The sequence below is a fragment of the Bidens hawaiensis genome, unplaced genomic scaffold (genome assembly GCF_021521415.1).
Source record: "Bidens hawaiensis isolate Kalapana, Puna unplaced genomic scaffold, B.hawaiensis_p1.1 tig00030599_1, whole genome shotgun sequence".
NCBI classification, from domain to species: domain Eukaryota; kingdom Viridiplantae; phylum Streptophyta; class Magnoliopsida; order Asterales; family Asteraceae; genus Bidens; species Bidens hawaiensis.
This window is the reverse complement of record NW_027495116.1, coordinates 112051-127808: the sequence shown is the minus strand read 5'-3', so window position 1 is coordinate 127808 and position 15758 is coordinate 112051. Positions and strand designations below refer to the sequence as shown.

Genomic DNA, 15758 nt, shown 5'->3' with positions numbered 1-15758 from the left:
ATAACCAGCGACTAAAACAAATTTGATGTATTTTATATACGTAAAAAGCCTAAATTATAAAAAGTGTTATATAACTTATTAGTATAAACTGAATAGTGAATAAACACCAACTAAAACTAAACAATAAATTTGTTATGTATGTCAATAACTTAACCTAGTTACATATCTTTTAAAATATAATAAAATTTTTGACGAAAGATATATTTTTAGTTTAACGGATAGCTAGACTTTATTAGTTAATTCGTTAAAAAAACCTAAATCAAACTTAACAATAAACTTAACAATATATCTTAACAATAGATATATTTTTAGTCTTAACAATTACTATTATAATTTTAGTTTAGTTTTAAGCCTTGCCAGTAATAATCAAATTAGATCCTTCGAAAAAAATGAATACCGTTCTTTATTTTGTTAACTAAAAAGTAACAACTTAACTCGTATATACGGGTGTGTTACAGGTTAATTCTTCTTGTTGGTCAATAATCTTGTAATTGAGAGAACAAAAAGACCAGAAGGGTTAACGGGTCAGGGTTTATAAGTTTTGCATTTCTAGGAACATACGTTCTATCAGCGTGTCAAAAACGCTTCTGGTTTGTTACATATGGGGCGCCATAAGTTAGTTGGGAATTTACAAAATGAAAAACAAAACAAAATGTGTATTATTTTCCGTTGTTATAGAAAGGAAAATAAAAAGAAGAAATAGCCCAGAGTGCAGCCCACCCGTTCGCCTGACTGAAACCTTTCAAATCAATCTCATATCCATTGTGATTCATTCCAAAATAACATACCAAACATCGCGTTAATTCATACTAGACTAACAAGCACATGTTCATTTCTCCTTACACATCGAGGCCATAAATTCATACGGAAAATAAAAAAAGACAAGTTCAAAGGCTCTGAAACTAATATAGATCGACATCAACATCAAAGGCTCGATGGAGCTTCAGCAACTTCATAGCAAATTTCAACTTTTCATCTGGCGTAATCGGACCGTAGGGATAAATAACAATCTTTTTAAGGAAAGGGGAACACGCCGGTAAATACTTTAACAAACATACTTCACTATCTGAACCTTTCAAATATTCAAACATCACACTTCAAATGCAAATATATTAGATTATATAAAACGAGCAGTATGATGCATACCCAGTAACTTGCTGTGATGTCAAGAGTCTGCAAATTCGGGCAACTCCTAATCAACTCATTTATGATCGGATTTGAAAAGATTTTTTTACATCAAAACTCTTAACATATTTACAACAAGATCTGTACATAATTAATACGTATGTTCCGTTAAAAAAATAATTTCAGGAATTCACAAGCACATTCATAAGGAATGTAACATAAGGGCTGTAATCAGAGTTATGGTTTGGTCGGTTCGGTTTGCAGTGGTTCAATTTGGTTAAGACGGGCACACGGATATCATTAACAAATAGAATATATACACGGTAAACTATAAGAAACTTTCCCATAAATACAAAATATATTCTTGCTAAATATAATCAGACTAATAATTGATCTAGTTCTTCGGTTATGGCATAAATCATAAACAAATGATGTTTAGAGAGAGTTTGTTTATATATGAGTGGTTATGATGATTAATTCTTTTTATTAACATTTAACACCAACCTAACTACATTTGGATATTTAGACCAGATGGTATTTAGAATATGGCTTAAATACTAATTTAGCCCTTTCATGTTTATCTATTCATTTATTTATCTTTATTATTCGTTTATATTAATCTTCACGTTTAAATTTAAAATACAAAACATATAATGGCAATCGATCTAGAATATCAGCAATCACATTATTTGACATGCTGCTGATAACATCATCTGGTACAAACCTGAATGCATGTGTCCAGTGAATCAGCTCTCCATTATTCTAACAAGAAATATATTAATACAAACAGATTTCTACGGATTTGCAATTACTTATAAAAAACACTGAAACCTTGAAGGACTAATCCCGATCATCCATACTTAGCGGGTCACTAGCGTAAATAGTAAATACTTATAGTTTAAGTGTTTTATGTATAAAGTAGAAGGGTTTTATGTATAAAGTAGAAGGATTAAACTTGTATATCCTTATAACTTGTATATCTCTATATATATGTATCGATGTGTAAAACATCAGACACAACATTATTCAATTTGATCTTGCAATTTATTCATCTTATTTCTCTTTGATTCTCAATTAGCGTTCATAATCTGGGCAACAAATTGGTATCAGAGCATCAGGCTCTCTCGCTCTCAAGAATCAATTATTTGCTCGATCATTCGAATCTACACAAACAGTCAAATCAATTTCTGTGACATACAATCACATATTGTGATCAAGTGTTCTTCGCGTTTGAAACCCAGACACGAGTCGAAGGTGTTGTATAGGGTTATCAAGTCTCACGAAGATCGTTCACGTTTGATCTCGGTTTTGTTTGCTTATCCGATCAAGAAAGAACGTTGGTTGTTCTTTTGTGTCAACTGATCGCACAAATCGTTTTCGTGTTTTCGAAGACGCAATTGATACTAGCAGATTACTGAACAAGAACGAACTCTTGTTTAATCAGAATCTCGCTTCAAGGTCTGCACAAAAAGTCCAGGTTGTAATTAAATCTGTTTTTGTGTATTATATTGATCGTAAATTTCAGATTAAGTAGCATATTAATTCGGATATTGATCGTTGGCCTTTTGTGTTTTATTTATTGATCATAAAATTTCAGAATACAAATTGCAATTGTTCTGAAATCATTTTTTTTATCATTGACTTTATTGGGTTTTGATTCCAAACGTGAATTAAAAGAAATTTTAATTCCAATCATATTAACAGTCTATTGTTACTAAATTTTGATATTTTGTCTAAAGATTAGTTGTTCAATCCGGATTAAGAATTTCCTATGATTTTTTTCAAGTCCTAATCTTATTGGAATCCCATTAGAATAAGTCACTGTTTGGAATTAGTTTAATTCCTTGTTAAAATTGTCATTACTTAACAAATTCTCATTCAAGTTTGTTAAGATTGTTTACTGGTCCCCATTAAGAACATGGGTGAAAATAGTGGCAGTAAAGAAATAATTGTTATGCAAAAGGAAAGTGGTTCGTTAAATCATTTCCAATGTCCCACTTTGAAGTCCACAAATTATATAATTTGGGCTATCCGTATCAAGACTATACTTGAGGCAAACGGATTATGGGGAATGATTGAACCAAGTGTAGATACGCAACCAGATGTCAAGAAAGACAAAACTGCGATTGCATACTTGTTTCAAGCCTTACCCGAAGATCTCATATTGCAAGTTGCTAATTGCAAAAGTGCAAAAGAGGTATGGGAGGCATTAAAAACTAGACATGTTGGTATAGACATAGTGCAAAAGGCACGAATGCAAACACTCAAGTCTGAGTTTGATATGTTGCATATGAAAGAAGAAGAATCTATTGATTCGTTCACTGCCAAGTTAAACAATATTGTTACTAAGGCAACCAGTCTAGGATCAACATTTGATCAGCCTACGTTGGTACGAAAGTTACTAAATTCCGTGCCCGAAAGGTTTATCCATATGGTTGCATCCTTAGAACAAAATAATGATCTAGACACGATCTCACTAGATGAGACCATCGGCAGACTTAAGACTTTTGAAGAAAGAATCAAGTCTAAAAAGGGAAGTCATACCGATAGCAATGATAAACTTCTGTTCACAAATCACGACAACAAATTTAGTCGTGAAAAACGGTTTGGTAACCATGGACAAAAGAAGTTTGAACCATCACACAATAAATGGCGTGGTGGTAAGTCTAGACAATCTGGAAGAAAGGAAAAATCCTCTTGGAAATCCAATCATAGCAAAGAAGAAAAGGCTATGAAGGATACAAGCAATGTAAAATGTTACAAAGCATTATTCAAATTATTGCCCTAAAAATGAAAATGCACAAGATCAGTCAAATCTAGTGCAAGAAGATAATGAGCCAACCCTCTTGATGGCAATTACTGATAATAATGAGATCCATCAAGAAGTTTTCCTAAACAAAAAAGAAACTGAATCTGAAAAGGTCATAACTACCCATGAGAGCATGTGGTACTTAGATAATGGTGCAAGTAACCATATGACCAGTACACGAACACATTTCACCGATCTAGATGAAACTGCTAGCGGAAATGTCCGTTTTGGAGATGATTCACGGGTACATATTAAAGGTAAAGGCTCCATCTTGTTGGAATGTAAGAATGGGGATCAAAAGATTATCTCGCAAGTTTACTACATTCCAAGTCTCAAAAGTAATATCCTAAGTTTGGGACAATTAACAGAAACTGGGTGCAAAGTGGTAATGGAGGATAACCTATTGATGGTATATGATCAAAATAAAAAACTCCTAATGAAGGTTATACGTTCAACTAACAGATTATACCACATCAAGTTGAATATTGGTACACCCGTTTGCTTGTTGGCAAACTTAGAAGACCAAGCATGGTTATGGCATGCTCGGTTGGGTCACTTAAATTTTGACGCAATCAAAACCATGACCCAGAAACATTTGGTTCAGGGAATTCCTCGTATAAATCATGAGAGTCAAATTGTGATGCATGTTTAATAGGTAAACATAGTAGAACTCCATTTCCAAAACAGTCCAAGTTCAAGTCTTTGGAACCATTGGACCTAATATATTGAGATCTATGTGGTCCTATATCACCATTAACTCATGCAGGAAAGAAATACATGTTTCTTCTAGTAGATGATTGTACTAGATACATGTGGGCCTACTTTCTTAACTCTAAGGATCAAGCCTTTGAGATTTTCAAAGAGTTTAAATTGATGGTTGAAAACGAGGTTGGAACCAAGTTAAAAATGTTTAGAACTGATAGAGGTGGAGAATTCACATCAAATGAATTCTCACAATATTGCAAAAATAATGGCATCTCTAGGCAACTTACAGCACCATACTCCCCACAACAAAACGGAGTAGTCGAACGACGAAATAGAACTATAATGTCGACTACTAGGAGTATGTTGAAAGCATCAAATATGCCTCGGAACTTTTGGGGAGAAGCAGTTAGACATGCGATTTATGTTTTGAATCGGGTGCCCACCAAGGCACTAATAAACTGCACCCCATATGAAGCTTTGAAAGGAAGAAAACCAAAGCTTGATCATCTTAGAATCTTTGGTTGCATAGCTTATGCAAAAGTTGCCTTGCCACATCTAAAGAAATTAGATGATAGAAGTACAAAAATGGTGTACTTAGGCAGCGAACCAGGATCAAAGGCGTATAGATTATTTGATCCTGTTTCAAAGAAAGTTTGCATCAGTCGCGATGTCAAATTCATGGAAAATGAAACATGGGATTGGAGTAAATACTTTGAAGATTTCAACCATGAGGAACCTGAGTGGACAAACTTCACTATTGAAGATATTCAAGTTACTAATCCACCGGTTGTGAATGAAACTCAAGTTGAAAATAGTGAATTTGATAACACAAATGGCAATGAAAATGAGGATGAAGACCCTCTATCGCCAAATTCACTTTACACTCCATCACCATACGCCCATGATTCAAAATTCACAAGGATCCATTGAATATACATCAGCTTCAGCAAGTTCATCTAACTCATTTGATCACACACCTGTACGAGGCTTTCATACTTTAACAGAAATATAAGAAAGAGCACCAGAGGTTGAGACGAATGAGTTACTATTGACCGAAGATGAACCTAGAAATTATAAAGAAGCATCGGAAGATGAAAAGTGGATTGAAGCTATGAAAGTGGAAATAGATTCAATCAACAAAAACAAAACGTGGAAGTTGACCGCTTTACCTAACAATCAAAAGGCAATTGGCCTGAAATGGGTGTTTAAGACTAAACGAGATGCAAGTGGAAAGATCATCAAACACAAGGCACGTTTAGTTGCAAAAGGTTATGTGCAACAACATGGGATAGACTTTGATGAAGTCTTTGCTCCCGTAGCACGTATAGAGACAGTTCGTCTGATTTTGGCTTTGGCAGCCTATAATGATTGGGAAGTACATCATTTGGATGTAAAATCTGCTTTCCTGCATGGCGAACTCAAAGAAGAAGTATATGTTTTGCAACCAGAAGGTTTTGTGAAACCAGAAAACGAAGGGAAGGTTTATAAACTTTCAAAGGCACTATATGGACTAAGACAAGCTCCACGTGCATGGAATGTAAAGTTAGATCATACCTTAAAATCCCTTGGATTTCAAAAGTGCTCTTTGGAACAAGCAGTCTACACTAAAAGAAATGAGACTTCAACTTTACTAATCGGAGTCTATGTTGATGATCTAATAGTGACTGGATATCCAAGGAAAGAAATTGATCACTTCAAATCTCAAATGGAAGAGAAATTTGAAATAAGTGATCTAGGGTTATTGGCTTACTATCTTGGTATAGAAGTCACCCAAACAGGGGGTGAAATCTCTATTAAACAATCCGGTTATATAACAAAAATTCTCAAAGATGCAAGAATGTTGGATAGCAATGACACCAGATACTAATGGACCCAGGAACTAAGTTAACAAAAACTGAAGGGGGAAATTCAGTCAATGCAACAGAATACAGAAGCTTAATCGGTTGTTTGAGATACTTGTTGCATATAAGGCCAGATCTCTGTTATTCTGTTGGTTTACTTAGTAGGTACATGCAAGAACCTAAAGAACATCACCAAAAGGCTATTAAGAAAGTGCTACGTTATATCAAAGGAACACAAAACCTTGGTATAACATACTATAATGTTTGTGGTTGTAAAATAACGGGCTATAGTGATAGCAGTTATGGAGTAAATACGGATGAAGGAAAAGGCACCACGGGAATAGTCTTCTATTTTGGAAACTCTCCAATAACTTGGTGCACTCAGAAACAACAAACTGTTGCCCTATCATCCTGTGAATCTGAATTCATGGCAGCAACTGCAGCAACATGCCAAGCATTATGGCTAAAGAGATTACTCGCTGCAATGATTGGATGGAAAGAAGAAAAGATCACATTACTAGTGGACAATAAATCAGCTATTGCTCTAATGAAGTATCCAGTATTTCATGGAAGAAGCAAGCACATTGATACTCGTTATCACTTCATAAGGGAATGTGTGGAGAACAATCATATCAATGTGGAACACATTAGTGGAGAACTACAAAAGGCAGACATCCTGACAAAAGCACTAGGAAGAGACAAGTTCATCACAATGAGGAAGTTGCTCGGTGTTCAAGATCTGCAACAAATACGATCGTGATTAAGGGGGTGATTGAAGGACTAATCCCCGATCATCCATACTTAGCGGGTCATTAGCGTAAATAGTAAATACTTATAGTTTAAGTGTTTTATGTATAAAGTAGAAGGGTTAAACTTGTATATCCCTATAACTTGTATATCTCTATATATGTGTATCGATGTGTAAAACATCAGACACAACATTATTCAATTTGATCTTGCAATTTATTCATCTTATTTCTCTTTGATTCTCAATTAGCGTTCATAATCTGGGCAACAAACCTTAATTCATATGAAACTTCATAATACTAAAACCAGTCTATGGAGAGTTCGGCGGCACCCAGGCTCAAAGTAACTTTAATTCATACGAATATGCAGGAAATTTGAGACAAGTTTAAACAACTAAAATTAAGATAGATCGATTTCAGCTATGGGGGAAGCTCGATGGAACTTCAACAACTTCTTAGCAAACCTCAACTTTTCATCCGATGCAATGGGAATGTCCGACCACCTGGGACTGATAACAATCTTTTTAAGGAAAGGGGAAGATGCAAGTACATACTTTAACAAACACACATCATTCTCTAAAAATCCCACATATTCATACATCACACTTCGAAGCTGCAGCTGCTCTGTCGTGCTGTATTCTACCGGTGGGGACGGGAGAAAAGGCTGCAAGAATCACTAGTATATATTCAAATCTTAAGCTATATACACGTATATTTTATGTTATAAAACAAGCAATATGGTGTCTACATACCGCGTTTCTTGCTTTGATTTCAAGAGTCCGCAGATTCGGGCAGCTCCTAATCAATTCAACAGCACATGATAACTGCACATCATAGTTTAAAAGTATATCTGATAATTTAAGAACCTTGAGGCTGGGAAAAGAGGCAGAGAACCTCTGTTGCGCATCATCATTCTCCAACTACAAGAAAAGCCATTACACATACTTAGAAATATACGAGTCTTATGTTTCTGTACGAAAAGTAAACTTCAAAGACACAAACAAGTTAGCAATATTAATTACCATGGAATTTATAAAATTCAACTCAAACTCTTCAAGTTTCGGAAGAGAACCAAGAAGCTCAAAGATTGTACTGGAACTATGAAAATCCTTCATAGTGTCAACATTACACAAATATAAAGATAGTCTTTTGAGATTTTCAAGTTTTGCAATCTCAACTACTTTTACTTTGTTTGAAGAAGAAGATAACTTCAAATTCTCAAGTAAGGGACACCGAGTGATAAACTCCCCAAGTTCATTGTTTTTTCCACTCACGTACAACTCTAAGCTCAACAGGTTTGGAAAACCATGAAAATTAGGTGGAAGATTGAAACAATAATCTCTACTCTTAAGAGTGAGTTCCTTAACTCCTTTTCTTGACAACAATATAATCCAATGACTGATATCTTCATCGTCAACATCCAATCCGGCATATACTTCGATGACACACTTTGTAATAGGCCCTGTAAGATGAAGAAGCCTACTAACTAAAACCCTCACTTGATTATTTTGATCTTCTGTTTGTGTTAAATATTCGAAGAAGTCCTCATCGAATACGAGTTGCGTAAGCATATTCCACTTAAACCTCCATGCTTTTGATAAGACATCAGTCCTCACTGCTTCTTGTAATGGCAATCGATCAAGAATACTTGTTACCCACGTTATCTGGCATGCGGCTAATAAAATCTCCTGGTGCAAACTGGAACGTATTATGTCTTGGTTGAGTCGGCTCCATTATTCTAAGAAAACGACACATACTAATCATCATATCACAAATAGAATGAACAATTAGCCAGATTCTATTTTTTAAAGGATATGTTACAAAAGTAAACTTAAAACTCAATTCAGAAAGAAAAATACTTAGATTCCATATTTGCACAAAATTAGGGTTTAGGTATGCAAAAAATGTTGATCGTGAAAAGTTAACAAACATGGCTTGATTTGTTTAGATTGCTACTGTGAATCAACAGATAACTAAGCAAACAACTTATTTAAATCCGTAAATGAAATTTTGCAGTAACAATATTATTACAAACCCTAGAATGCTTAATTTACCTTGAAATAAATTTCACAAGAAGCAACTCTTGTTCTAACCTTGAAAGAAACAACGCAGAAGATGTCTTCGATTATTACTCAGGTGGAATTAATTTGAACACACATCTTTATCTCTGGCGAAGAAAAAGGACGTTAACTTCACTCCACATACTTTTTATACGTTTATTATTAAATGAAGAATAATAAAACATATATGCCAGTGCAATGGGACAAATAATAGTGAAAAAAAAAGGAAATTATGTGTGTAATGGGTTGAAAGTGGCCCATTTAATTAATACAAACAACCCCTAAGTAATATTGGAATAACCTTGTTTTTAATTCTTATGTATAAATAATATTCAATCTATAAGTACATTTCATAATCTAAACTTGTGCCCCTCAACAGTGGCGGAACTAGAACTTGTCAATCGGGTGGTCGTAATTAGGCTTGTAAACAAACACGAACAAGGCATGTGTTTTTTAGTTTGTGTTCGTTCATTAGGGAAACAAAGTGTCCGTTTTCGTCTATCCCCATTCGTTAATAGTATAAACGAGTGATTTACGAACAGAAATGAACATATATAACTTAACATAGATGGACGAACACTATTAAATAACCAGCGACTAAAACAAATTTGATGTATTTTATATACGTAAAAAGCCTAAATTATAAAAAGTGTTATATAACTTATTAGTATAAACTGAATAGTGAATAAACACCAACTAAAACTAAACAATAAATTTGTTATGTATGTCAATAACTTAACCTAGTTACATATCTTTTAAAATATAATAAAATTTTTGACGAAAGATATATTTTTAGTTTAACGGATAGCTAGACTTTATTAGTTAATTCGTTAAAAAAACCTAAATCAAACTTAACAATAAACTTAACAATATATCTTAACAATAGATATATTTTTAGTCTTAACAATTACTATTATAATTTTAGTTTAGTTTTAAGCCTTGCCAGTAATAATCAAATTAGATCCTTCGAAAAAAATGAATACCGTTCTTTATTTTGTTAACTAAAAAGTAACAACTTAACTCGTATATACGGGTGTGTTACAGGTTAATTCTTCTTGTTGGTCAATAATCTTGTAATTGAGAGAACAAAAAGACCAGAAGGGTTAACGGGTCAGGGTTTATAAGTTTTGCATTTCTAGGAACATACGTTCTATCAGCGTGTCAAAAACGCTTCTGGTTTGTTACATATGGGGCGCCATAAGTTAGTTGGGAATTTACAAAATGAAAAACAAAACAAAATGTGTATTATTTTCCGTTGTTATAGAAAGGAAAATAAAAAGAAGAAATAGCCCAGAGTGCAGCCCACCCGTTCGCCTGACTGAAACCTTTCAAATCAATCTCATATCCATTGTGATTCATTCCAAAATAAGATACCAAACATCGCGTTAATTCATACTAGACTAACAAGCACATGTTCATTTCTCCTTACACATCGAGGCCATAAATTCATACGGAAAATAAAAAAAGACAAGTTCAAAGGCTCTGAAACTAATATAGATCGACATCAACATCAAAGGCTCGATGGAGCTTCAGCAACTTCATAGCAAATTTCAACTTTTCATCTGGCGTAATCGGACCGTAGGGATAAATAACAATCTTTTTAAGGAAAGGGGAACACGCCGGTAAATACTTTAACAAACATACTTCACTATCTGAACCTTTCAAATATTCAAACATCACACTTCAAATGCAAATATATTAGATTATATAAAACGAGCAGTATGATGCATACCCAGTAACTTGCTGTGATGTCAAGAGTCTGCAAATTCGGGCAACTCCTAATCAACTCATTTATGATCGGATTTGAAAAGATTTTTTTACATCAAAACTCTTAACATATTTACAACAAGATCTGTACATAATTAATACGTATGTTCCGTTAAAAAAATAATTTCAGGAATTCACAAGCACATTCATAAGGAATGTAACATAAGGGCTGTAATCAGAGTTATGGTTTGGTCGGTTCGGTTTGCAGTGGTTCAATTTGGTTAAGACGGGCACACGGATATCATTAACAAATAGAATATATACACGGTAAACTATAAGAAACTTTCCCATAAATACAAAATATATTCTTGCTAAATATAATCAGACTAATAATTGATCTAGTTCTTCGGTTATGGCATAAATCATAAACAAATGATGTTTAGAGAGAGTTTGTTTATATATGAGTGGTTATGATGATTAATTCTTTTTATTAACATTTAACACCAACCTAACTACATTTGGATATTTAGACCAGATGGTATTTAGAATATGGCTTAAATACTAATTTAGCCCTTTCATGTTTATCTATTCATTTATTTATCTTTATTATTCGTTTATATTAATCTTCACGTTTAAATTTAAAATACAAAACATATAATGGCAATCGATCTAGAATATCAGCAATCACATTATTTGACATGCTGCTGATAACATCATCTGGTACAAACCTGAATGCATGTGTCCAGTGAATCAGCTCTCCATTATTCTAACAAGAAATATATTAATACAAACAGATTTCTACGGATTTGCAATTACTTATAAAAAACACTGAAACCTTGAAGGACTAATCCCGATCATCCATACTTAGCGGGTCACTAGCGTAAATAGTAAATACTTATAGTTTAAGTGTTTTATGTATAAAGTAGAAGGGTTTTATGTATAAAGTAGAAGGATTAAACTTGTATATCCTTATAACTTGTATATCTCTATATATATGTATCGATGTGTAAAACATCAGACACAACATTATTCAATTTGATCTTGCAATTTATTCATCTTATTTCTCTTTGATTCTCAATTAGCGTTCATAATCTGGGCAACAAATTGGTATCAGAGCATCAGGCTCTCTCGCTCTCAAGAATCAATTATTTGCTCGATCATTCGAATCTACACAAACAGTCAAATCAATTTCTGTGACATACAATCACATATTGTGATCAAGTGTTCTTCGCGTTTGAAACCCAGACACGAGTCGAAGGTGTTGTATAGGGTTATCAAGTCTCACGAAGATCGTTCACGTTTGATCTCGGTTTTGTTTGCTTATCCGATCAAGAAAGAACGTTGGTTGTTCTTTTGTGTCAACTGATCGCACAAATCGTTTTCGTGTTTTCGAAGACGCAATTGATACTAGCAGATTACTGAACAAGAACGAACTCTTGTTTAATCAGAATCTCGCTTCAAGGTCTGCACAAAAAGTCCAGGTTGTAATTAAATCTGTTTTTGTGTATTATATTGATCGTAAATTTCAGATTAAGTAGCATATTAATTCGGATATTGATCGTTGGCCTTTTGTGTTTTATTTATTGATCATAAAATTTCAGAATACAAATTGCAATTGTTCTGAAATCATTTTTTTTATCATTTACTTTATTGGGTTTTGATTCCAAACGTGAATTAAAAGAAATTTTAATTCCAATCATATTAACAGTCTATTGTTACTAAATTTTGATATTTTGTCTAAAGATTAGTTGTTCAATCCGGATTAAGAATTTCCTATGATTTTTTTCAAGTCCTAATCTTATTGGAATCCCATTAGAATAAGTCACTGTTTGGAATTAGTTTAATTCCTTGTTAAAATTGTCATTACTTAACAAATTCTCATTCAAGTTTGTTAAGATTGTTTACTGGTCCCCATTAAGAACATGGGTGAAAATAGTGGCAGTAAAGAAATAATTGTTATGCAAAAGGAAAGTGGTTCGTTAAATCATTTCCAATGTCCCACTTTGAAGTCCACAAATTATATAATTTGGGCTATCCGTATCAAGACTATACTTGAGGCAAACGGATTATGGGGAATGATTGAACCAAGTGTAGATACGCAACCAGATGTCAAGAAAGACAAAACTGCGATTGCATACTTGTTTCAAGCCTTACCCGAAGATCTCATATTGCAAGTTGCTAATTGCAAAAGTGCAAAAGAGGTATGGGAGGCATTAAAAACTAGACATGTTGGTATAGACATAGTGCAAAAGGCACGAATGCAAACACTCAAGTCTGAGTTTGATATGTTGCATATGAAAGAAGAAGAATCTATTGATTCGTTCACTGCCAAGTTAAACAATATTGTTACTAAGGCAACCAGTCTAGGATCAACATTTGATCAGCCTACGTTGGTACGAAAGTTACTAAATTCCGTGCCCGAAAGGTTTATCCATATGGTTGCATCCTTAGAACAAAATAATGATCTAGACACGATCTCACTAGATGAGACCATCGGCAGACTTAAGACTTTTGAAGAAAGAATCAAGTCTAAAAAGGGAAGTCATACCGATAGCAATGATAAACTTCTGTTCACAAATCACGACAACAAATTTAGTCGTGAAAAACGGTTTGGTAACCATGGACAAAAGAAGTTTGAACCATCACACAATAAATGGCGTGGTGGTAAGTCTAGACAATCTGGAAGAAAGGAAAAATCCTCTTGGAAATCCAATCATAGCAAAGAAGAAAAGGCTATGAAGGATACAAGCAATGTAAAATGTTACAAAGCATTATTCAAATTATTGCCCTAAAAATGAAAATGCACAAGATCAGTCAAATCTAGTGCAAGAAGATAATGAGCCAACCCTCTTGATGGCAATTACTGATAATAATGAGATCCATCAAGAAGTTTTCCTAAACAAAAAAGAAACTGAATCTGAAAAGGTCATAACTACCCATGAGAGCATGTGGTACTTAGATAATGGTGCAAGTAACCATATGACCAGTACACGAACACATTTCACCGATCTAGATGAAACTGCTAGCGAAAATGTCCGTTTTGGAGATGATTCACGGGTACATATTAAAGGTAAAGGCTCCATCTTGTTGGAATGTAAGAATGGGGATCAAAAGATTATCTCGCAAGTTTACTACATTCCAAGTCTCAAAAGTAATATCCTAAGTTTGGGACAATTAACAGAAACTGGGTGCAAAGTGGTAATGGAGGATAACCTATTGATGGTATATGATCAAAATAAAAAACTCCTAATGAAGGTTATACGTTCAACTAACAGATTATACCACATCAAGTTGAATATTGGTACACCCGTTTGCTTGTTGGCAAACTTAGAAGACCAAGCATGGTTATGGCATGCTCGGTTGGGTCACTTAAATTTTGACGCAATCAAAACCATGACCCAGAAACATTTGGTTCAGGGAATTCCTCGTATAAATCATGAGAGTCAAATTGTGATGCATGTTTAATAGGTAAACATAGTAGAACTCCATTTCCAAAACAGTCCAAGTTCAAGTCTTTGGAACCATTGGACCTAATATATTGAGATCTATGTGGTCCTATATCACCATTAACTCATGCAGGAAAGAAATACATGTTTCTTCTAGTAGATGATTGTACTAGATACATGTGGGCCTACTTTCTTAACTCTAAGGATCAAGCCTTTGAGATTTTCAAAGAGTTTAAATTGATGGTTGAAAACGAGGTTGGAACCAAGTTAAAAATGTTTAGAACTGATAGAGGTGGAGAATTCACATCAAATGAATTCTCACAATATTGCAAAAATAATGGCATCTCTAGGCAACTTACAGCACCATACTCCCCACAACAAAACGGAGTAGTCGAACGACGAAATAGAACTATAATGTCGACTACTAGGAGTATGTTGAAAGCATCAAATATGCCTCGGAACTTTTGGGGAGAAGCAGTTAGACATGCGATTTATGTTTTGAATCGGGTGCCCACCAAGGCACTAATAAACTGCACCCCATATGAAGCTTTGAAAGGAAGAAAACCAAAGCTTGATCATCTTAGAATCTTTGGTTGCATAGCTTATGCAAAAGTTGCCTTGCCACATCTAAAGAAATTAGATGATAGAAGTACAAAAATGGTGTACTTAGGCAGCGAACCAGGATCAAAGGCGTATAGATTATTTGATCCTGTTTCAAAGAAAGTTTGCATCAGTCGCGATGTCAAATTCATGGAAAATGAAACATGGGATTGGAGTAAATACTTTGAAGATTTCAACCATGAGGAACCTGAGTGGACAAACTTCACTATTGAAGATATTCAAGTTACTAATCCACCGGTTGTGAATGAAACTCAAGTTGAAAATAGTGAATTTGATAACACAAATGGCAATGAAAATGAGGATGAAGACCCTCTATCGCCAAATTCACTTTACACTCCATCACCATACGCCCATGATTCAAAATTCACAAGGATCCATTGAATATACATCAGCTTCAGCAAGTTCATCTAACTCATTTGATCACACACCTGTACGAGGCTTTCATACTTTAACAGAAATATAAGAAAGAGCACCAGAGGTTGAGACGAATGAGTTACTATTGACCGAAGATGAACCTAGAAATTATAAAGAAGCATCGGAAGATGAAAAGTGGATTGAAGCTATGAAAGTGGAAATAGATTCAATCAACAAAAACAAAACGTGGAAGTTGACCGCTTTACCTAACAATCAAAAGGCAATTGGCCTGAAATGGGTGTTTAAGACTAAACGAGATGCAAGTGGAAAGATCATCAAACACA

At 34.2% G+C, this 15758-nt stretch overlaps 1 protein-coding gene and 1 pseudogene across 1 annotated transcript; one reads left to right on the top strand and one right to left on the bottom strand.

Moving 5' to 3' along the window:
* Positions 1-6505: 6505 nt before the first annotated feature.
* On the top strand, positions 6506-7240 carry LOC143580780 (secreted RxLR effector protein 161 pseudogene; annotated as a pseudogene).
* A 386-nt stretch (positions 7241-7626) lies between these two features.
* Positions 7627-8797, bottom strand: LOC143580779 (F-box/FBD/LRR-repeat protein At1g13570-like). Its single transcript, XM_077063720.1, has 4 exons — positions 8249-8797; positions 8093-8146; positions 7979-8050; positions 7627-7890 (listed from the first exon to the last, which is right to left on the bottom strand). The coding sequence occupies exons 1-4, from the start codon at positions 8795-8797 to the stop codon at positions 7627-7629; spliced, it is 939 nt and encodes a 312-aa protein (XP_076919835.1).
* Between the last annotated feature and the right edge of the window lie 6961 nt (positions 8798-15758).